This window comes from Gilbertella persicaria, assembly GCF_025201335.1.
Source record: "Gilbertella persicaria strain CBS 190.32 chromosome Unknown B0P05scaffold_50, whole genome shotgun sequence".
Classification (NCBI taxonomy): Eukaryota; Fungi; Mucoromycota; class Mucoromycetes; order Mucorales; family Choanephoraceae; genus Gilbertella; species Gilbertella persicaria.
In genome coordinates this window covers 1-21,360 of record NW_026252011.1, presented here as the reverse complement: position 1 = coordinate 21,360, position 21,360 = coordinate 1, and the positions used below count along the sequence as shown (strand labels likewise).

At 38.1% G+C, this 21,360-nt stretch overlaps 9 protein-coding genes across 9 annotated transcripts; 5 read left to right on the top strand and 4 right to left on the bottom strand.

Moving 5' to 3' along the window:
* Positions 1-91: 91 nt before the first annotated feature.
* Positions 92-1,101, top strand: B0P05DRAFT_574795 (uncharacterized protein; the record flags this gene model as incomplete). Its single annotated transcript, XM_051581595.1, has 3 exons — positions 92-671; positions 719-1,017; positions 1,063-1,101. 3 exons carry the CDS (start codon positions 92-94, stop codon positions 1,099-1,101), a joined length of 918 nt encoding a protein of 305 aa, XP_051430971.1.
* A 452-nt stretch (positions 1,102-1,553) lies between these two features.
* B0P05DRAFT_268158 (uncharacterized protein) lies at positions 1,554-3,676 on the top strand. The gene is made up of 2 exons (XM_051573388.1): positions 1,554-3,185; positions 3,263-3,676. The coding sequence occupies exons 1-2, from the start codon at positions 1,622-1,624 to the stop codon at positions 3,289-3,291; spliced, it is 1,593 nt and encodes a 530-aa protein (XP_051430970.1). The 5' UTR covers positions 1,554-1,621; the 3' UTR covers positions 3,292-3,676.
* A 673-nt stretch (positions 3,677-4,349) lies between these two features.
* B0P05DRAFT_558118 (uncharacterized protein) lies at positions 4,350-5,392 on the top strand. The gene is made up of 5 exons (XM_051580094.1): positions 4,350-4,542; positions 4,591-4,669; positions 4,717-4,805; positions 4,849-5,291; positions 5,333-5,392. The coding sequence occupies exons 1-5, from the start codon at positions 4,375-4,377 to the stop codon at positions 5,367-5,369; spliced, it is 816 nt and encodes a 271-aa protein (XP_051430969.1). The 5' UTR covers positions 4,350-4,374; the 3' UTR covers positions 5,370-5,392.
* Positions 5,393-7,813, bottom strand: B0P05DRAFT_558116 (uncharacterized protein; the record flags this gene model as incomplete). Its single annotated transcript, XM_051580093.1, has 3 exons — positions 7,370-7,813; positions 5,755-7,314; positions 5,393-5,692 (listed from the first exon to the last, which is right to left on the bottom strand). Exons 1-3 carry the CDS (start codon positions 7,392-7,394, stop codon positions 5,394-5,396), a joined length of 1,884 nt encoding a protein of 627 aa, XP_051430968.1. The 5' UTR covers positions 7,395-7,813.
* B0P05DRAFT_574791 (uncharacterized protein) lies at positions 7,534-9,405 on the bottom strand (the record flags this gene model as incomplete). The annotated part of the gene is made up of 4 exons (XM_051581594.1): positions 7,534-7,747; positions 7,792-8,662; positions 8,724-8,848; positions 8,897-9,405. The coding sequence occupies 4 exons, from the start codon at positions 9,403-9,405 to the stop codon at positions 7,534-7,536; spliced, it is 1,719 nt and encodes a 572-aa protein (XP_051430967.1).
* Positions 9,406-9,882: 477 nt separating this feature from the next.
* On the top strand, positions 9,883-13,506 carry B0P05DRAFT_558108 (leucyl-tRNA synthetase). The gene is made up of 5 exons (XM_051580092.1): positions 9,883-9,903; positions 9,993-10,053; positions 10,138-10,163; positions 10,212-10,508; positions 10,563-13,506. Exons 2-5 carry the CDS (start codon positions 10,032-10,034, stop codon positions 13,461-13,463), a joined length of 3,246 nt encoding a protein of 1,081 aa, XP_051430966.1. The 5' UTR covers positions 9,883-9,903; positions 9,993-10,031; the 3' UTR covers positions 13,464-13,506.
* A 487-nt stretch (positions 13,507-13,993) lies between these two features.
* Positions 13,994-16,951, bottom strand: B0P05DRAFT_558103 (SWIRM domain-containing protein). Its single transcript, XM_051580091.1, has 2 exons — positions 16,117-16,951; positions 13,994-16,071 (listed from the first exon to the last, which is right to left on the bottom strand). The coding sequence occupies exons 1-2, from the start codon at positions 16,628-16,630 to the stop codon at positions 14,072-14,074; spliced, it is 2,514 nt and encodes an 837-aa protein (XP_051430965.1). The 5' UTR covers positions 16,631-16,951; the 3' UTR covers positions 13,994-14,071.
* Positions 16,952-18,156: 1,205 nt separating this feature from the next.
* On the top strand, positions 18,157-19,828 carry B0P05DRAFT_581378 (kinase-like domain-containing protein; the record flags this gene model as incomplete). The annotated part of the gene is made up of 2 exons (XM_051582096.1): positions 18,157-19,074; positions 19,115-19,828. 2 exons carry the CDS (start codon positions 18,157-18,159, stop codon positions 19,826-19,828), a joined length of 1,632 nt encoding a protein of 543 aa, XP_051430964.1.
* Positions 19,829-20,170: 342 nt separating this feature from the next.
* On the bottom strand, positions 20,171-21,057 carry B0P05DRAFT_590846 (pyridoxal phosphate-dependent transferase; the record flags this gene model as incomplete). The annotated part of the gene is made up of 4 exons (XM_051582850.1): positions 20,171-20,182; positions 20,235-20,530; positions 20,580-20,880; positions 20,923-21,057. 4 exons carry the CDS (start codon positions 21,055-21,057, stop codon positions 20,171-20,173), a joined length of 744 nt encoding a protein of 247 aa, XP_051430963.1.
* Positions 21,058-21,360: the final 303 nt, after the last annotated feature.

The window sequence follows — 21,360 nt, the reverse complement described above, 5'->3', positions numbered from 1 at the left end:
TTGTTGCAAACATTTACTTGACGTACACTCGTTCTTTTTTCGGCAACTTGTTTTTTTTTCTCTCTTCTTCTTTAGCTCCCTAATTTTTTACATGAGCAATAATATTCCTACTTCACGTCCTAGACCTTTATCAGAACAATGGAAGACATCTTCAAATGATAGTTGGAAGACATCTAGTTCAAGTTTAAACAGTAATAAAAGCCTCGAAACATGGAAAATGTCTACAAAACCTCGTCATGCTCAATTACACACCATGGAGGATCCAAGAACAAAACGACAGTCTGCAACTCCGACCATGATGAATAATTCTCCTTGGCCAAGCAAGCCATTACCGCAAGAACCCATTGAGCCTTTTAATGTCATATTACCTCCACAGACAGAAGGATATGCTCCTTTTCATTTGAATAAGCCTGTTCATTCACAATATCCTCCTGTTCATTATTCTTATGATACCTATCCAGCGCTAGATTATACTCCTCCTATGAATCAAACGATTGAACATCCACCTCATATGAACCATACTGTAGAGTATGCGCCGCATATGAGTTACTATCCACCACCACAGATAAATATGGAAACACAAGAACCACCTATGAATTATTATCCATCGCGAGTGGATAAAAAAGACCCACCAAAACCAACAGAGATCAAAAAGAAAGACAAACCAGAAAGTAAGTTGATAACAAGCTTTTTTTTTCTGGATATTGACATGGTACAGAAAAAGTACGCCAAATTACAGTCCAGTCCATTAATGCAGAACATCGTGTCTGGATTGATGTGCTGCCTTCAGAGACAGGTCTTTCTTTAGCAGAAAAAATTCATGTCATTGCTACTTTTCGAACTCGAAAGATTGTTTCAATTACAACTGCATCGGGTAGAAAAATTCCTCTTGACAATCGTCCTGTCTTTGGCAGTTGGATGGACATGGAAGATTTTGTAGATGGAGAAAGATGGTCAGTAGAGTGGCGAGAGAATGATAGAGGTGTGGTTGATAAGTTACTGTCGAAAATGGTGCAGGTAAGCTTATATTTGTGAAATCAAGAGGCTTATGTTTACTTTTAGGCAAGTGGTGGGAAGCGCAAAGATCATGTAGCAAAATAAAATAAGCTATTTTGATTGGTCTGTAAATAAAGAAAAAGACTATTTATTTTTGTTCCATAGTTTTTTCCCTGTCTTCTTTAGCTTTGTGATTCAAACAGTAAGTTGATCAACAACAATCTATCTTGTTTCTCAGGTTTCGAACCACAAAAAAAAGCGATCCTGATCTTACTTGTTCTTGGTAAATTTCTCGTTTTATTTCTAAAACCATTACTTGAAAAAAGGTAATGGTAGATATAAAATACCCTCTTTCTCTTTTTTTTTTTTTGCTTCTTTTCATTGTTCTATTGATCGGCACCCACTTAAAAACGTGTCTTTTTTTCTAATACTTCTTTTTTAGTGCTTCACCAAATCAGCAACCATGAAACGCGAATTAGAATCTACTCAAGATATAAGCAAAAGACCACGCTATATGGATAATCCCAGGTAAGAAATAAATTTAAAAGCCACGTTTTCTAAATTTGATCCATCCAGAGATGATGCTTCTCAATTTGGCTTATTGACTCAATATGGTTCAGCACAAATGACAGCAGGTATGCCTTACCTTCCTCGCCCACAAGGCTTTTCTCCTATACCAGCTCCTTTGATGCCCTATGGCCCTCCATCTGGATTCCCTCATGGTCCCCCACCTGGCTTTCCTAATGGTTCTCGCCCTCTTTACCCTAACAACAATCTTCAACCACTCGTACAACCATCCATATCCCCTTACGGTGCTTCCCTTGTAGCCAATGTACCAACAGGACCTTCCAATCGAACCATCTATTTAGGCAATGTCAATACAGACCTCACCCCTCATGATATCCTAAAATGCGTTCATCAAGGTGCCATTGAGACGTTCCGTATCACTAAAGAAAGGCTTTGTGCCTTCCTTACATTCATTGATCCTTCAGCAGCAGCCATGTTCTTTCAGACCTATACTACCAAAAAATTTGTTGTCAAAGGCGTAGAACTTAAAGTGGGATGGGGTACTCCCAGCGCCTTGTCTCCTGTCTTGCGACTTCAGATCGAAGCAGGTGCCACACGCACAGTTTATTTGGGTCGTTTAACCGATAAAGATACAGAAGAAACATTGCGAGCAAGACTCAAGACTTTTGGTATGATTGAATTCATCCGTATCATTCGTGATATCAATACCGCCTTTGTTCATTTCTTATCCATTTTGTCTGCTGTCAAATGCAATTCATCTTTAGCTTTGGATCCTGATTGGAAAGAAAAAACTGTGGGTTATGGTCGAGACCACTGTACAGATGTGTTTACTCAGTATAACTTCTCGTTGGGTATTCCTCCTGTGAGACCCAACAACAAAAACCAGCCTGTAGTCGAAACTCATATTGATGCAGACGCTACAAGTAGTGTGTTGCGTACACTTTATATTGGTAACATTCATCCAGAAGCAACCTGTGAAGATATCTGTAATGTGCTTAAGGGAGGCAATGTCTTACAAATCAAGTATCAAAAAGACACGCAGAATGCATTTGTGTCCTTTGTAGATGAAGATGCTGCTCAGCGTGTCAAGGATTTTCTTGAAAAGTACCAAATCACTGTACGAGGTAGAAAACTCAGAATTGGATGGGGAAAACCTTCTACCATCTCACCACGCGTTGCCTTTGCTATCAAGAATGGCGCTACGCGTAATTTATATATTGGTGGTATTGATCCCGAAGTGTATACAGTAGATAAGCTACGTACTGATTTCTCTGACTATGGTGAAGTGGAGCAAGTAAATTTGATTGCAGCTAAGAAAACAGGCTTTGTGAATTTCATGAGCATTAATAACGCCATGACGGCTTTGGCTGCTATCAAAATGAAGCCTGAATATGCTGATATCAAGATCAGTTACGGTAAAGATCGTTGTGGAAATAAGCCCAAAATTACAATTGCTATGGAGAGAAAGGCAGCTAAACGAGAAGAAAAACTGACAAATACTGAAAATAAGGAAGTAGAAGAAAAAGACTCTAGGAAAGAAGAGGGTCAAAAAGTAGAAGAAAAAGACGCTAAGAAAGAGCAGGGTCAAAAAGCAGAAGAAGAAGAAGCTAAAAAAGAGCAGGGTCAAAAAGCAGAAGAAGAAGAAGCTAAAAAAGAGCAGGGTCAAAAAGCAGAAGAAGAAGAAGCTAAAAAAGAAGAGAGTCAAAAAGCAGAAGAAGAAGAAGCTAAAAAAGAGCAGGGTCAAAAAGCAGAAGAAGAAGAAGCTAAAAAAGAGCAGGGTCAAAAAGCAGAAGAAGAAGAAGCTAAAAAAGAAGAGAGTCAAAAAGCAGAAGAAGAAGAAGCTAAAAAAGAAGAGAGTCAAAAAGCAGAAGAAGAAAAAACTAAAGAAGAAGAGGGTCAAAAAGCAGAAGAAGAAGCTAAGGAAAGGGAGGATCAAAAAGCAGAAGAAGAAGCATAAGTGTTGTAATTTGAGCACCTTTCAGTACAAACATAATAAATCGTTTTCAATCATATAAATGAAAAATCATTTTAAACTGATGATGCATGATATATGAAAGATAGCCTTTAGAACATACACTAAACATGATATAAACTACCCTATATTCATAGCTCTTATTTAATCACACTTTTTTTATAGTAAAAGATATATCCCACTCAAAAAGTACAATGCCATTTGGATGATTTAATGAAGTCAATGACCTATTTTCTAGAGAAAGGCTCTAATAAACAATGCACATTTATGTACATAATCCAAAAGATTTCTTTGTGTTTCAATGACTCTTTTGGACTATTTCTTTGGCTGGTATGTAATAAAAAGTCAAATTATACGAAAACAAAAGGTTCAGATAGAGAGGGAATTTAATGCATACAAAAAAAACCCCACCCAGATTGCTTAGTATCTGTTACAAGTGCCTGTCATTCTAGAACCAAGATTTAACAGCTGTTCACTTTTGATCTTGCTTTTGCAACCCCTTCAATAGAATTATTAGTACACAATTAGAGAATTATACACACAAATAAAAGCAAAAGTTAAAACTGACAAATCTCTACAATCAAATAATCTGAAAGCTTTCTTATAAAGTGGTAGTTACCAATTATGACACAAACAAGCTCTTTTAAAGGTGCAACTCGACAAAGTTACCTTAATCAGTGATCAGAACCACACAAAGCTGTGTGAATTTACTTGTCACAGTTGTATCAATTCAAAAACTACGCTAAACATCTATCAACGTAAAAAAATAGAGCTTACCATTGAAATGAGTCTGCATGAGTTCCTATGCACACACCTGGTGTCTTTTAAGTTGCATTATAAGTTGCCTTTTTTTTTCTTTCTCACTCACTATAGATCCAATGAACGAAACAAATCTAAGCTTATCAACCAGTCAAAAGCTGCAACCCTTTCTCTTACTATCGAAATCAGCTAGAGGTGTTGCCAACACCAAACTGATTATGGATGCATTAAGTGCTCCAGGTGTTTATGTGTTTACCGAACTGTATGAATTACCTAATGTAGTTGAGGTAAAGCAAGTTTTATGTTCTTCTTTAAAGATATTTATATCGTGTTAGGCTTCAAACTTACCAGAAGTGGCACCTTATTATACTTTACTCAGTATATTCATGTATGGTACATTTAAAGATTATGAAGGTAAACCTGAATCTGGCTCATGACACGTCTTCTCATGTATATAAAAGAAAGCCAAACACAACTACCTGCTTTGAATGAAGCACAAACTAGAAAACTAAAACAACTGTCTATTGCCACACTTTCTGAGTCACAACAAGTAACTATCACAGACAGAGCAGCATGTCACTTATCTTCTTTAGACATTGCCTTATGATATATTACAAACTTATCTGAATATACCCACTGTCAGAGAATTAGAAGATTTGATTATTGATGGTTTCTATCAAGGTATATTCACAGGCAAGCTTGATCAACGACATGGTCAATTACAAGTCATGTATAGTATGGGCCGTGATTTGAGACCACAGCAGCTAAAAGAGACCATAAATGCACTTGCTGCTTGGTCTGTTAGTACAAGTCGCATCTTGGGTGCTTTGGATGCCAAAATTGCCAGCTTACAAGACAATGTGCGTGAAAATGAACAAGCTCAAGAAGACTATCTTAACAGAGTAGAACAATTAAGACGCGATGTACGTGCCAATACCAATCTAAAGAAATTGGACACAATGGATGAATCCATGATAAAGAAACAAAAGGGATTCTCAGGTGAATATGACTATACAAATGAACGCGTCAAGAAAAGGTTGATCTTGTTTGTCTTGAAGAATACTAACTCTTTTATAGTAGAGGCTCAAAACGATTTATGATCGGAAGACCTTAATGATAATAATAACAATAAAAGCATTTATGTTACTTTAGAAGATGCTACTTGAACAATGTCAAAGGACAATGCTTCAAAAGGTAAAGGGTAATGTTTGTACAATTCAGTAGGAGAGGGTAATTTGTCAGAAGGGGCAATGGCAATAATGGAGTAAGGAGAATTAGTTGGTGTCACTTGGTGGTCTGGCAAGACATGCATTGTTAAGTCTTTCATACAGAAACGTATCTTGGCTTTGATCTGATTCGCTGTATTTTCATTGAGTTCTTTGACTTGAGACAAAGTAACAAGTGAGTCAATAGTACGTAAAAGAAGACTATTTGATGCTACAAAAAAAAAGGAGAGAGAAACAAGTTGAGATAAAGACAATAATGCACTTATCACTTACAATAGCAATAGCATTCTAATTGATTGACTTGTCTGTGCAATGAAAGAAAGGTGTCTGAAAGATACATGACCGTACAAATTGTTTTTTCTTTTATCAAACGGTAGATTTCTTGATCTCTTTTTGTAGACACCAGTTGTATCACATAGCTGTTGATGCTTAGTACTTGGGTAGTTATGAGTAGAGCAATAAGCAGTTTGGGAGTCTCTGTTGTACTTTGGACGAGGTCGTCTGTTATCGCATACATGTCATTGCATAGTTTAAGATGGTCTGGCAAATCACACCACCATGTCTTGAATATTTGTTCGTACTGTAAAATGTCTTCAAAATTAAGTTCTCCTTTATGTCCTGCAGCCATCCATTGAGTTTGCGTGATGACATGAACTACTGGCTTATATGATACCAGTTTCATGATTCGGTTAGCAATATCAAACAACATTTGAGTCTTCTTTGGTTCATCAGGCAAGACATCAAAACTAATATCAAATGGCGGTATGGCTATTTGTTCAAATCCCAAAAAGAACTTGAGATTAAAATTAGCAGCATTAATAACAAAAATGTTTCGATCCATTGTAGCGCTTTTAATCCTTTTAGCTCTATCAAGATGGATGGTTGTCTTGGGACGAAAACACTCTTGTTCTTGATAGTAACCCTGGACAATCAAAAGGCCAATAGCATTCCATTTCTGTAGTTCTTTTACTCTTAATGTTATTATCATAAACTCCTGTAGCAGATTGATGGTAATTAATGTCTCTAACCGTCGATCTGGCTCATCAAATATCTCGACCAGTTTTTCAATACTGAGATGATAGAAATATTCGCCCATATATCGTCTTTCATGTGTGTTGAGAAAAGAGTGTCGACAAGTCGATATAGAAGAAGCAGTGCAGATAGCCAACGTAATGATATCCTCAAGTGGATCTTGAAGGCTGTTGTAGTGTTCTCGAAAAGAAGGCTCATGTAAGATGGGTATCATTACATTTAAACAAGCAAAGTATTTGTCGACCAGTTGAGCCACCATTGTTCTTGTTTGTATGGGTTGAATGAGACTCTTAGATGGGTTCCAACATTGATCATGCTGAGGACTTGCTGCTATTAAATGACGATCCAATTGTGCTCTTGCAATGGTCTCGATTGCTTTTCTTGTATAACTCGGAATACTGTCTTTAGATATAAAACAAGTCTGGAATGCATGTCCAAAAGGTGAAAGATATCGAATTGCTGCCTTTCCAAACAGAAACAGTTCTTCGAGTGTCTTAATTTCTGACTGAAGTCGAAGCTGGCCATCTTTCAGCTCAATTTGCCATACGGGTTCATGTCGCACAAGCTTCTTATGGTTATTTACACTGTCTTCCAACTGCTCTAGTTGACTTTCGAGTATTTCTATTTCTTGAATAACTGATTCCATATCAAATGCTTCTTTTCTCTCAACATAAGATTCGTCTGAACTATAATCTCTAAAAGAAGCATCGCAAGGAAGGCATACTTGCTTCATTTGATTGCAAAGTTTACAGGGATCGTCTTCATTGATCTGAACACATCTTCTCCTTCTCCTTTTACAGTCTTCAATAGATTCATTCCGTTCAGTATGACTGTCTTGACTTTGTCCTTTACTTACATTGACAAGGTTTTTTTCGAGCCATAACTTTGATTCAAAACAAGAAAAGAAAAAAAAAAGGTAAGGCAACAATCTTGGCTAGATTTTGCATTGTATTTCTTGGCTGGAATCTTTGGGTCAAGTAACACAGTTTTGAAAGTATTTATTAGGTCAATATACAATGTTTATTTGTTCTTTTCCTCGTTAGCAACTACAGAATCAGTCGATTTGACAGCATGAGAAGGATCTTCATCCAATGTGGATGACGAACAGACAGTCTCATCAATCAATTGATCCAATTCGTTAGGTTTTTGAAGACGTTGTGGGCCAAACATAGGCTTCAATGGTGTCTTTTCAGCCCCTAAAGGCATCAGAAAATAGTTACTATGAGGTGACTCCCTATAAAGTGTGAGCTTATAAATAGAATGAACTATGTAGTTTACATTAAATGCGTTTGTTGATGAGATAAAAAGGGTGGAGATGATTCCCAATAGCCCATCGATTGTCGAGGATGATGCTCGATATCAGAATGATCGATACCTGGATTACTGTTGTACAGACTATAGTAGTTTTCGTTTTGATATCCCTCTGTAGCAGGTAAAGTGGAAGAACCGATAGGTACAGCAGCCGTATTGAATTGAGGCATATAGTGACCCTTTGCCTGTTGCATTGTTGAATGAGCGTTCCATTCTGCATTGGAGACAGTGGTAGAGAGGGAAGTACGGGGTAAATACGCCTTGGAATTTCCAGTGGTCATGATATCCTGAGATGTGGATTCATAGTGATTGGGTATCTTGGGTGGTGCATTCTTTTTTGAGCATGGCTTAATTCGATGTCGACGACACCACCAAAACGTAAGACCAGCCACAAGTAAGCAAGCACCTACAAAAGAACCTATCACAATACCTATCAGTCCCTTAACACTACCGACACTAGCAAAAGGCTCAGGGGGGACATATCTCGACACAGCTGAATAAGACCATGTCCAGTCTGTTACATTGAGGAGTTGGATATCCACTGCTTTTGAGCTCGCATTGGTACCTGCAATCACCCAGATTTGATCTCCAATCAGAAGTGAAGTATGGTTTGAACGATAGAGGCCTTGGCCTTGCACAGTTGGTTTAGTCCAAGTGAAATTATTCATATTTCGAGTATCGAGTGTCCAGACATCGTTTAAAAGATAGGCGCCAGCATCATTAAAGTATTCGCCACCAATGACAACCAGTGTATGTCCATCAGGGTGTAAAGTGGTTGTATGGTGTTTTCTGGCAATTGGTATATCGCTTCCATTGGTTTTTATGTTGGTCCAAATGGCTTATTTAGGTAAATGTATTAGTTTTTGCTGATGTAAACTTAAGCAAATAAGAATACCTACACGTTCTAGGGTCTAGTACAATAATATCGGACATATTGGCCAATGGATAGTTTGTTACCATATCTACAGCAGAAGTATTGTCAATCAAGGCTCCACCCACAATCACCAGTTGACCATTGGTATCACTATCAAAGCACTAAGTCAAACTCTCTTTCATTGGATAAGCTACACACCTGATTTGAGTGATAGTAGCATTTGCTCTAGGTGGACCATTGTAAGTAGGTCCATTGATCCATACACCAGTTGCACTATTGTACATGAACGTATCTTGATGCCAGAAATTTGGATAATAAGCTGAACTTGCTGTCAATCCAGTCATTGGCTCTGAGCTTCCTCCTATAGATGTCATCAATAAACTATCACGACAGATGATGAAAATACCAAAGACAAAAGTAAGATTAGAACTCGTGAACTCAAAGGCTGCATTACGTCTAGCAGGAGGTACATTCCCAGAGTTCAAGATTCGCTTCCAAGTATTTGTTTCTGTATTGTATTGACATAGGGTCATGGAAGATTCATAAGAACCATTCACATCACTGCCTGCACCAAACAGATCCACACTGACGCCATCTGCACTAGGCAAGGCTTGAGCAAAATGCATGACAGGACATTGGCTACTTGTGATTAGTGACGATTTGTCAATGCTATCAAATTTTAGGAAAAGTTCCAAAGAGACATACATGGAGGCTTACACTGGAGGATTTAATGTATTAAAACTTTGATTTAAATCGATATAAGAAAGCTTATTTCCTGCCTGTGTGTTTTTTGAAAATGAAAAGACCCACAAAGAACTTGACTTTTTAATATAAACAGGTTTGCCGGGAATTGGAACTAAACCTGGTTCAATGGCTTCTACTATCAACAAAGATAAAAACAAGGTAAACATAAAATGATGCATATTTAAAGAAAGACAATAATAACAATAATAAAAGAAAGAAGAAAGAAAGTATTCAAGAGGATGAAAGGGGAAGAATAAAAAAAAAGACAGGAGTTTTGGTATTTACGAGTTTTTGGCTTGCATGTAACTTGTCATTGCTTCTTTTGTTACAAATAAACAAAGAGCTGAGCCCTCTTTTTCTTTTTTTTACTTTTTCTTGGAACCATCTTTCTCTGCTTTACAGTGCTGATGATTTCTTTAATGAATTGATACTCAACATGAAAAAAATAAAATAAAAAAAAGGTACAATTAAAAGCCGTTTTGTACTCTTAGAAAAGCCGTACACAATGTCGGCATAAATCGTGCATGACTAAGTACACACCCACCTACAGGTTTATGACTCAAGAGTCTGTCCAATCAAAACATATGTCATGATAAGCCACCACAGGTACAGTAAGTTTTGACAGTTTCTAAACACCGCCATTTAACCCCCATTTCAATATTTTTTTTTTCTTTTCTTTTTTTTTTTTTTTTTAGAAATCATGGCTGCTGAAGCACCAAAGGTATACACAATTCAGCCAAAAGAAACATAAAGACTTATTCGCCTATAGACCGCCAAACGTGATGCCCTTCGTGCACTTGAAGACAAGGCACGTAGCCTTTGGGATAACGAAAAGGCTTTTGAAATCAACGCCCCTACTATTGAAGAACACCCCAACTCAGAGGACCTTCACCAAGTTTATCCCAAGTACATGTCTACCATGCCTTATCCTTACATGAATGGTCGTCTTCATTTAGGTCACGCCTTTACTTTCTCAAAGATTGAATTCGGTACTGGTTATGAACGTATGAAGGGTAAGCGAGCTCTTTTGCCTCAAGGTTTCCATTGTACCGGTATGCCCATCAAGGTAAAAAAAAATGATACATGAGTGAGTGAATCATCTACTAACGCGTCACGTCAGGCCAGTGCAGATAAAATTGTGCGTGAAATGGAAATGTTTGGTAAATATTTCGAAAAGTATGAGGAAGTTGCTTTAGCCAATGACCTTGAAAAGAAAGCTGAAGTCAAGAACGTCAAGAGTAAAGTGGCTGCCAAGACAGGTAATGTCACTTACCAATTCCAAATCATGTTGTCACTCGGTATTCCCAAGGAAGAAATTCACAAATTTGCTGATCCTTATTACTGGACTGAATTCTTCCCTCCTCAAACAATTGCTGATTTAAATGCTTTTGGTGCCAAGGTTGATTGGAGACGTTCTTTTATCACCACAGATGCTAATCCTTACTATGATTCCTTTGTTCGTTGGCAAATGAGAAAATTGAAGGCAATGCAAAAAATCAAGTTTGGTGAACGTTATACGATTTACTCTATTTTGGATAACCAACCTTGTATGGATCACGATCGTGCTTCTGGTGAAGCTGTAGGTCCTCAAGAATACACAGGTATTAAGATGAAGGTGCTTGAATGGTCTGGTCCCGCTCAAGAAGCCCTTGCTTCTTACGCTGATGTACTCAAGGGCAAGAATGTGTATTTGGTCGCTGCTACCCTCAGACCTGAAACCATGTACGGTCAAACCAACTGTTTTGTAGGCCCTGACCTTGACTATGGTATTTACAACATCAACGGTACCGACGCCTACCTCTGTACTGAACGTGCTGCTCGTAACATGTCTCAACAAAAGATCTTTGCTGATGGTCGTACGACCATTGAAAAGTTGGCTGACATTAAGGGTGCTGCTGTTGTTGGTACCAAGATTCATGCTCCTCTGAGTATTTATCCTTCTGTCTATGTGCTTCCTATGGAAACTGTCTTGGCTACCAAGGGTACTGGTGTTGTTACCTCTGTGCCTTCTGACTCTCCTGACGATTTTGCCACTTTGTCTGATCTCAAGAAGAAACCCGAGTATTACAAGATTGATCCCTCTTGGGTGCAAGGTTTTGAGCCTGTTCCTTTGATCGATACACCCAACTATGGTAACTTGATTGCTCCTAAGCTCTGTGAAATCAAAAAGATCAACTCTCAAAAGGACCGTCTTCAACTTGCTGAAGCCAAGGAAATTGCTTACAAAGAAGGTTTTTACCAAGGTACTATGTGTATTGGTGAATTCAAGGGTGAAAAGGTCCAAGATGCCAAACCCAAGGTCAGAGAAGCCATGATCAAGGCTGGTGAAGCTTTTGCTTACAGTGAACCTGAAAGTTTGATCATCTCTCGTTCTGGTGATGAGTGTGTTGTTGCTCTTTTGGATCAATGGTACATTGATTACGGAGAAGAAGAATGGTTAGCCAAAACCAAGAAGTGTTTGTCTCAAATGAACACTTACACGACTGAGACCAGAAACCAATTTGAATCTGTCTTGGACTGGTTGAATAAGTGGGCTTGTGCTCGTAGCTTTGGTTTAGGTACCAAGTTGCCTTGGGACGAACAATTTTTGGTTGAATCTCTCTCTGATTCTACTATTTACATGGCTTATTACACTGTTGCTAACCTCTTGCACGGTGGCTCCATTAACGGCAGAGTTGTGGGTTCTGCTGGTATCAAGCCTGAACAAATGACCGATGCTGTTTGGGACTATGTCTTTAAACTCACTGAGTACCCTGCTGATTGTGGTATTCCTCAAGCTACTTTGGATCGCTTGAAGCGTGAATATGAATACTTTTACCCTCTTGATATCCGTGTTTCTGGTAAAGACTTGATTCCTAACCATTTGACCTTCTTCATCTATAATCACACTGCCATCTTCCCTGAAAGCATGTGGCCTCGCGGTATTCGTTCCAACGGTCACTTGATGCTTGATTCTAAAAAGATGAGTAAGTCCACAGGTAACTTTATGACCATGAACGACGCTGTCCTCAAGTACGGTGCTGATGCTACTCGTTTTGCTCTTGCTGATGCCGGTGACTCTGTGGAAGATGCCAATTTTGAAGATTCTACTGCTAATGCTGCCATCTTGCGTCTCCACACCCTTTTGGAATGGGCCGAAGATCAACTTGCCAAGCAAGACAGTCTTCGTGAAGGTGAATTGAACTTCTTTGACAAGATCTTTGAGAATGAGATGAACAAGTTGATTCTTGAAACCGAAGCTGCTTATGAAGCCACTTATTACCGTGAAGTCTTGAAGTACGGTTTGTTTGAATTCCAAGCTGCCAAGGATGCTTATCAACAAGCCAGTATTGAATGTGGCATGCACAAGGACCTTGTGATGCGTTACATTGAACTCCAAGCCTTGCTTGTGTCTCCCATCACACCTCACTGGTCTGAACATATCTGGGGTACTTTGCTCAAGAAACAAGGGTTGATTGTTGATGCTCGTTTCCCCAAGGTCTCTGCTCCTGTTGATGAATCACTTGATGCTGCTACTCGCTATATTAGAAAGACCATCAAGTCTGTCCGTGATGCTGAAATTGCTTTAGGCAAGAAAAAGAAGAAGGGAAAGGCTGCCGAAAACGAATACAAGGCCAACGAACCCAAGTCCCTCAAGATCTATGCTGCTACCAAGTTCCCTGAATGGCAAGAAACTTGTTTGGTTACCATGAAGAATAACTACAAGGATGGTCAATTTGATGACAACACCATTCGTCAAGAGTTAGGTGCTCAAGGTATTCTCAAGAACAAGAAAGCCATGCCTTTTGTTCAAGAACAAAAGAAATTGATCCTCAAGGAAGGCCCCTCTGCCTTTAACCGTGCCTTGAACTTTAACGAAGTTGAAATACTTCACAAGGCCACTGATGAACTCAAGCGTGCCCTTGGTTTCCACACTATCACTATCCTCGGCCATGAAGAATGGACTGAAGAAGACTTGAAGGCTGCTGAAAGCTCTGTTCCTGGTGCTCCTTCTTTCAGCTTCAAGAACGAATCTCAATAATTTTTATAATTTGTAATTATTTATTATTAAAAAGAAAAATAGATGTTTTTTTGTGTTATTTGATATTAAACTTGTAATTGAATACCTTTGTCGAATTCAGGTTGGGATAAAATACAGCTGGGACGGGTTTGTCTAAGAATTCACATGTACCTTGCTATTCCTCATTCAATTCCATAACATACAATTGATGGGCAGGTACTGTTTATTTGACTTGTTTGTGATCTGTCTTGATAAGCTGCATAAAAGTCATGGCTAATTTTCAATGTAGTGTCATATAGAATATATTTCATGTGGTGCGTATCATAATTGTGGTTTATGGGATATTATATTTCTTCAGCATATGAAGTGCTCCTCTTAGATTAGAAGTGCCAGTTCTACCAAATCCTGCATAAATCACTTTTAATGATGCCATGATTAAAGAATGAAAATAAAAAGACAGTTTGTTCTATTTATACAAGTTTTGTTATCATAGTGATCATACTCCATAGTTTAGGATGCTAACCTTATTCCAAACAACCACAAAGTTCTCCTTTATACATTATAAACCAAGGTTCTTTTTTTGTTTATTTAAGAAAAGACAATATACATGATGCAATAAAATATTTTTTTTAACTGTTTAAATTACCATTTAAAATGGTTGTGACAGTATTGGATGTACTCGCACGCTGTGAAGTAAGTGTTTCAATAGAAGTGGCCAATGTACCTTGTTGCTTCTCTAGTTCTTGTAATTCACTAACAAGGGATGTCTCTAATTCATCGTATTGTTGTATTTTAAATGCTAATTTATCAACCATGGTCTTGACTGCCAATCGAGTCCAATGTTGTATTTCTTGGTCTTCATAACTAGCTAATTTATGTGCATTTTCCACTGCACTCTTAAGAGCAGACACTTGAGCCTTTTGCATTACTTGTTCCGAAAACTGGTCTTGCCCAGACTGAATCAATTCTTTCAGGGCCGTCTTGGCAGCAGCGGCACCTACACCGGGATTGACATGACCTGATAAAAATGCCACTGTAGTCATGACTGGATTAGGTTGTTGACTAAAAGGTAATTCTTGAGCCTCTTTTTGAGATAGTTTGGCAGTCAAGAAGGCATCATTGATAGGCAATTGCAAAAACTGAGTAATGCATTGTTCTTTAGATCGACTACCAACATGCTCAGAAATCATAAGCCAATCATCATCAAACTTATCAACGCCTTCTAATAACCGCAGTGTTTCTTGATCTGACCATTCTTCGTCCATATTGATGTCAGAAAGACCTTCTACGCGTAAAAAATCACTGCTTGAGAATGCTGCAGGGAAACGGCCTTCTAAAAAGCAATCAATGCAGACCTGAAAATTCTTTGTCTTTAGCGACTGATAACGGACTTCACTACAATCGACTTGACAGTTTGAACAATGGAATGTTTTGCGACCATCTGGGTTAAGTGGGTCTTGAATATCCAAATCCCAAGAGGTTTGTTTAGACACACTGGATTCATTATAGATCAAATCACGTAGATATTCAATGTTGGCATCACCAGCGTCTTTAAAGTCGCGTTGTGATTTTGGCTGTACTTGTGCTTTAGGGTTACTGTCGATATAAGGATCAAATATTCTTCTTCTTGGGTCGCACTGTGAATTAATCAATTGGTTCAATTCAAGGAAAGAATGGATTCGAACAAGTTGAACAAGGTCTTTGTCTAGCTTGGATTTACAAGCTGATACAGTCAAATAATAGTCTGGATTGGATCTGTAGATAGTAATCATATAATCTCTACACTCTTTATACTCTTCTGGGGTCAATCCGGCTTGATTTGTGAAATATTCGGGTAAAGCTAATTTCTCCATAGCATGAATACTGTCCATACTAAACCATGCTGGGCAGCTCAATTCATCCCCATAAGGCATAGCAGTGACAAGAGACATAATATTTATGGGTCCACTCTCTTCTGTCTTTTGTATCTTCCGTCTCTTTGGGTATTCTACATGTTCTGCTGTGTATTGTGAGATGTTGGTCATATCCCCATTTAAATAGGGTTCAAATTCGTTCTTTCTCTGTCGACTGCCTACTTGAGGTCTTTCTAATTCAATATTGCGCTGACGAACAACAGGTTGATGGCCTGGGTTGTGTAAAGGAGGCAAAATAGCTTGTTCTTGCTGCTGCTGTTGTTCTTGTTGCTGCTGTTGTTGCTGCATGGAGGTTGCCAATAAAGGTTCTTTAAAAGAGATTTGGTTGACTGAATCCATTGAACGTTTTCGCTTATGAGTGATCTCTTGTTCCTCTTCTTCATCGTCCTCTTCTTCGTCTTCCTCTTCCTCCTCTTCTAAATCTTCATAATCTTCTTCATTCATGAATTCATTGAAACGAACAGTGTCTTGCAACCATCTCACATTGATACGCCATGGTCCAGTATGCTCAGGAGGTTCTTCAGGATCTGCAAACTGTTGTGTCTGAGGAAGCCAGCTGTCAAACGAATCAGGGTAATACCACCAGTGTACAAGCACCATATTGCCATCCTTTTCTAACGTTCTAAACCAATCTTCTTCAATACCGTCCTTGTTGTATTCATGCAGTTTCCCATGTAAGATATGCGTTGCTTCATTCTTATCTTGGACAAAAGTAGCTAAGAAGATACGTCAATTACCCTGTCATTGGTATATGAACTTGCCTCCAATCTTTTTCACCATGGACAAAACGGCTTTTTTACAGTTATCATCTACAGATTCAACCATAGCAATCTTGGGCACATGGATAAATCTTCTTTTGATCAGCAAGTTACGAATGGACTGAATAAGATCAGCATTCTTTTGTTTTTTAGAGGGATTGGTAAATTCCCATCGTTTCCAGCCTTGTCTTAATCGGAACGAATAAGCACCCAACAACACAGTGTAGATAGCTGAATCAGGCGTGATCACTTGTTTATTTTGGACTTTAAGTAGTTTGGCTGGAATACGGATGGGTGCGTTGGTAGGTCGATTAAAAGCACCCAGACAGTCTTGTTGAAATTGCTGCAATTGACCCGTCAACAAAGATAATTCGCGTGCTGTAAAAGCGACATCGCCTTGCAAAGACTGAAGTTCTGCTAGTAAAGGACTGACTATTTTTTCAAAGCATGCCACGACATCAGGTGATTCATAATGGCTTTGACTTAAAGCTGCTCCTTTAGGATTTCTACCAGACATATAGGTAGCTCCATTGTCGCACTCTTTTTTTTATTTGAAAAAAGGTTGTCGGATTTTGAATATGACGTGTGATTGCTTTTTGGGTTTCGAGTAACTAAGAAATGCAGGTACAAAGCTTTCACTTGAGTCAAGACAGTTTCTACAGCTATTTTGTATATTATTGCTTAAAGAAGAGTAGAATTTCAGGACAGACATACAAGTATTATTCAATAAATTTATAATGTTTATGACTACTTGCTCCTTCTTATGAAAAAAACAGAAATGCTTTCAGTTGTGCATTTTTCCCCCCGGCATAAAGGGAGCGCATCTTAATAGCTTGGGGGAAATCAGGAAGCCAGATAAAAATGCTGCTTATTCTTGATAAATTAGTTTTTTTTCATACTTAAGCTAGACAAGTACAAATTCAAGTTACATCTGCCGATTCATTCAGAAGACCTTTCTTGCTATTTGATTTTATAAAGAGATTCTTATGACCATTGATTTTACAAAGAAACTATTCCTGAACAATAATTAATAGAGAAGCAAACATATGAATATTTTGAAAGCTAAGCTTGTGTCTTATTATTAATGGGGTGATAGTCCATCAGGGCAATCTGATATATTAGCCTACGTTATCAAGGAGAAACTTCTTCTAGGCAAATATCACAGTTTATCTATTCTCGGCATCTTTTTATTCAATAAAAGAAGTCAGGACAAGCGAACAATGCCGAGAACTGTACCAACTTGAACAGATAAGCCTTGACAGGAACTTGAAGCCAGTCCTATACAAAGAGCTCTTGCAGTTGTGTCTTTTGTGAGAGTGATAATCCTTGTGATTTAGATTGAGAGAGCAACAAAGCATTGACTTTAAAGTCTTGTGTGTATAATCAAAGTGAAGATACATTTTTACTAAACTGAAATGATATACTTACATAGAAGAAGAGACAAAAAGAAAAAGTAGATCATTTATACTGTTAGAACAAAAAAATAATCAAGAGTGTTGTTTATGTTTTCATCATCCTTAGAATCAAATCATCTTCAGTACAGAATTGACTGAATTTGTGTGAGAAGGCGTTACCAAACAGCATTGTTTTTTAAAATAATAAAATGCTTTTGCATTTTTGTCAGTTTTGTTGTAATTTGTTATGCTCATTCATGACATATACACACAAGACTTGTATTTTCGACTAGCTTTTGCTTTCACTTTCCTTTGTGTTCTTTATGACCTTTTATCCTTGAATTCATACCAAAATAGATAGAAAAATAGGTCTTTTTTATGGCTTATCCAGAAACAGCACATTTAATACCAATTGCATAAATAGTTGCTACCTTCTTTTTGTACAGGATTCTTTTTTTTTTCTCTTTTCGCTGTATCCTTTTGCAGGAAAGACACTTTAAGTGAACTGTTCACTGTGACTATTCAATTTTCTTTTCTATTAACGCTCGAAAGCTAACTTCGGATTTTATATTGGAATGATCTCATTTTCAAGAACAGTCCCTTCTTGCATTTTATCGCCCATTTCTGTGAAGACACTGCTTTCGCTATCATGTCTTCTGATAATACCATACCACAAGAAACCAATAATCTGCGTGTAAGCTTCAATACAGACAACGAACATGAATACTCCAACTATTACGCACCTCTCTCACAAAGCTACAACACGAATAGTGACATACCACCTCCACAGTCAATAGATTACACTGCTTTTCAACGGACTGTCAATACCACATCTAACCTGGATTATGGCATACCAACCAACGATATCAACGATCAATCTCGCTCTCATGATTCTGAAAAAGTAGTTGAAGTAGCACCTAATGAACGTTATGTTCGTCTCAATACACTACTGGGTAAAGGTGCTTACAAAGTGGTCTATAAAGCGATTGATCGAGAAGAGGGTTATGAGGTAGCTTGGAACACGATGCAAGCTATGCAATCTCCCAATAACAAGGACCTAGAACACGAAATACAGATTCTCAAGTCAGTACGCCATCCGAACATCATTGCATTTCATGATGCTTGGTACGGTGATAACGAATTCGTGTTTATTACTGAACTCATGACGTCGGGTACGCTTCGAGAATATATTCGTAAACTGGCTCCTTTGCCTAATCTCAAGATTATCAAGCGATGGTCTCGACAGATTCTGAAAGGTCTTGCTTATTTACATGGTCATAACCCACCTATTATTCATCGAGATATCAAGTGCGATAACATATTTATTAATGGTGCTCATGGAGAAGTCAAGATTGGTGATATGGGTACAGCAGAGATGAAGTTGGGCAAGAAATACACATTGATTGGCACACCTGAATTCATGGCACCAGAAATGTATGAGGAGCAAGGGTATAATGAAAAAGTGGATATCTATGCTTTTGGTATGTGTCTGTTGGAAATGGCTACAGGTGAATATCCTTATGGTGAATGTAAAAATGCAGCGCAAATCTATAAAAAGGTGTCTTCTGTAAGTAGAGTCTTCTTAGAACTTGAACTGATCCTATTAGGGCATTAAACCTGCTTGCTTGTCTCGAGTACAGAATCCAGAAGTACTTGGTGTGATTGACAATTGCCTTGGAAATGAACATGAACGCATGTCAGCACAAGACATTCTTGAGCATTCATTCCTAGCAGTTGAACCTGATGTTGTCTTGTTGGCTGCTGATCCAGACAACATTCACTTGACATTGCAAGTTGTCTTTAAAGGCATGGATAAACTCTCTGTCAAGTTTGATTTCAATGTCGAGACAGACACAGCTGAGGAAGTAGTACGTGAAATGATTGAAGAACAAGTTTTGCCTGAACGATACCAGCACCATATCACTAAAGAAATCAACCGCATTTTACGTGATATTGAAAAACCCTCAGAGTCAGAACAAGCAGAACAAGTGCGTCGATCTGTCTGGAGAAGGGAAAGTGATATTCGAAATGAACTGGACCGAACAAGGGAAGAGTTAAGCCATGCCACTGATCGTGTGTTAGAAGTAGAGCAGAAATGCAATGACTTTGAATCAAGAGCACAAGCAGCTGAATCAAGGTATAAAAATGCATTGCGTAGTTTAAGAGAACTGGAAGAACTCAAGACTGCTTCCAATACTGAAATGTCAGATACAATGGCAAATATGACACTGAATGGCGGCCATCCTGATGACAAAGAACGAGAGAAATTAGTGAATCATATTCTAGATGGTGAGGGAATCGACAAGATAGATAGACATTAACACTGAATAGAATACTCGGATGATACAGACATCAGTGTATTTGTGGCAGACTGTGCACAAGCATCTCATCGAGGTGCAGATAAGGCACATGAATGGGCAAGAAAACTACAGAACCAAGATATCATGACGGTGGGGGATTTGCGTGACTTGCATGATGAAGATTGGGCTGGTATTGGCTTAACTGTGTTTGCATTAAGAGCGTTAAAGAATATGCTTAAAGGTAAAAGATTAGCAGCTGCTAATCAATCCAATTCTATACAGTCACCTAATACAACTACGCCTAATACAACAACAAGTCCTACTATGTAATAAATACAATTGATTTCTTTTTTATTATTATTATTATCTATAGCGCTGCAAAAAAAAAAAAATATAAGGGACAAAAAAAAAAACGAAATAAATATACTTGCCTCCATCCTGCACCCATCATTTTACGAATGTGACGAGCACGAGTAATGAGTTCTTTTGTACCAGTCAAGATAGAACCAATAGGTGCACCAGCACCCTTGGATAAGCAGATGGAGATAGTATCAAAGTATTTTCCGTATTCAATTAAAGGAGTTTTAGTTTCTTGAGAAGCATTCCAGAGACGAGCACCATCCATATGCATAAAAACATTATTTGCGCGGGCAACATCATGAATTTTACGGATTTCTTCAATTGGCATGATGGTACCACTTAATGTGTTTTCCAAAGAGATCACTATCATTATCCTTTAGAAAACATGTATGAGATTGCATCTTCGTTTTACCTTTGGTAGGTGCACCGCAGAGATAATCCTTGTTGATACGGCTTTCAACTTCCTGAGCCGTCATATAAGTTCCTCTAGCAACAACAGGGACTACATTGGCTTGAGAATGGTATGAAATACCACCGCATTCATAATTAAATACATGAGAACGAGAATCACAGAGGACAGAATGAGGAGGTTGGAACAAGAGACAACGAAGACCGAGTTGATTTGAGAGTGTACCACTGACACAGAACAAGGCTGCTTCATGTCCCATTAATTCAGCTACATAGTCCTCTAATGCTTTACAATCTTCGTCTGTCTAATCATGATGAATGAATTGATAGATCCTTTTCAGACTTACTTGATACACATCATCACCGCGGGAAGCAGCCTTCATGATATCAAACATCTCATCTGTTGGAATGGTGGCTGTATCGCTTGTAAAGTCATAAACAAATGGCTTTTCGGTATTTAAGCAAGTACTCAATGGTGACATTTTAATTGAAGAGTAGAGAAAGAGATGGAGATGAATTGAAAGCGGGATTTAATCTGTTTAGTGCTTTAAAAAAAATTTTTTTCTGCTTTTTATATATCGTCTTGATTTAAAGAAACAAACTTTACGGTTTTTCTCACGGTGAACATAGCACAAAAGTTAACATAAAAATAAACCTCGGAATCAGTACTTTTTTGTACAAAAAAATTAAAATGTCAAAAAGAAAAGATATACGCCGCTTTGTCTGTTGCTTTCTCTCTTTATCGATTATTGAATGACTCATTGTTGAGATTAGAATAACATGTC

Excerpts from the sequence above, each read along its gene's own strand:
- B0P05DRAFT_268158 (XM_051573388.1), top strand. The coding sequence starts at position 1,622 with ATGACAGCAGGTATGCCTTACCTTCCTCGCCCACAAGGCTTTTCTCCT. Across the intron at positions 3,186-3,262 it reads AGAAGCTAAAAAAGAGCAGG|GGTCAAAAAGCAGAAGAAGA; the intron begins GTCAAAAAGCAG and ends AAAAAAGAGCAG.
- B0P05DRAFT_558118 (XM_051580094.1), top strand. The coding sequence starts at position 4,375 with ATGAACGAAACAAATCTAAGCTTATCAACCAGTCAAAAGCTGCAACCC. Across the intron at positions 4,806-4,848 it reads CACTTTCTGAGTCACAACAA|ACATTGCCTTATGATATATT; the intron begins GTAACTATCACA and ends TATCTTCTTTAG. Across the intron at positions 5,292-5,332 it reads AATGAACGCGTCAAGAAAAG|TAGAGGCTCAAAACGATTTA; the intron begins GTTGATCTTGTT and ends ACTCTTTTATAG.
- B0P05DRAFT_558103 (XM_051580091.1), bottom strand. The coding sequence starts at position 16,630 with ATGTCTGGTAGAAATCCTAAAGGAGCAGCTTTAAGTCAAAGCCATTAT. Across the intron at positions 16,072-16,116 it reads CATGGTGAAAAAGATTGGAG|CTACTTTTGTCCAAGATAAG; the intron begins GCAAGTTCATAT and ends GTATCTTCTTAG.
- B0P05DRAFT_558108 (XM_051580092.1), top strand. The coding sequence starts at position 10,032 with ATGATAAGCCACCACAGGTACA. Across the intron at positions 10,054-10,137 it reads GATAAGCCACCACAGGTACA|AAATCATGGCTGCTGAAGCA; the intron begins GTAAGTTTTGAC and ends TTTTTTTTTTAG. Across the intron at positions 10,509-10,562 it reads GTACCGGTATGCCCATCAAG|GCCAGTGCAGATAAAATTGT; the intron begins GTAAAAAAAAAT and ends GCGTCACGTCAG.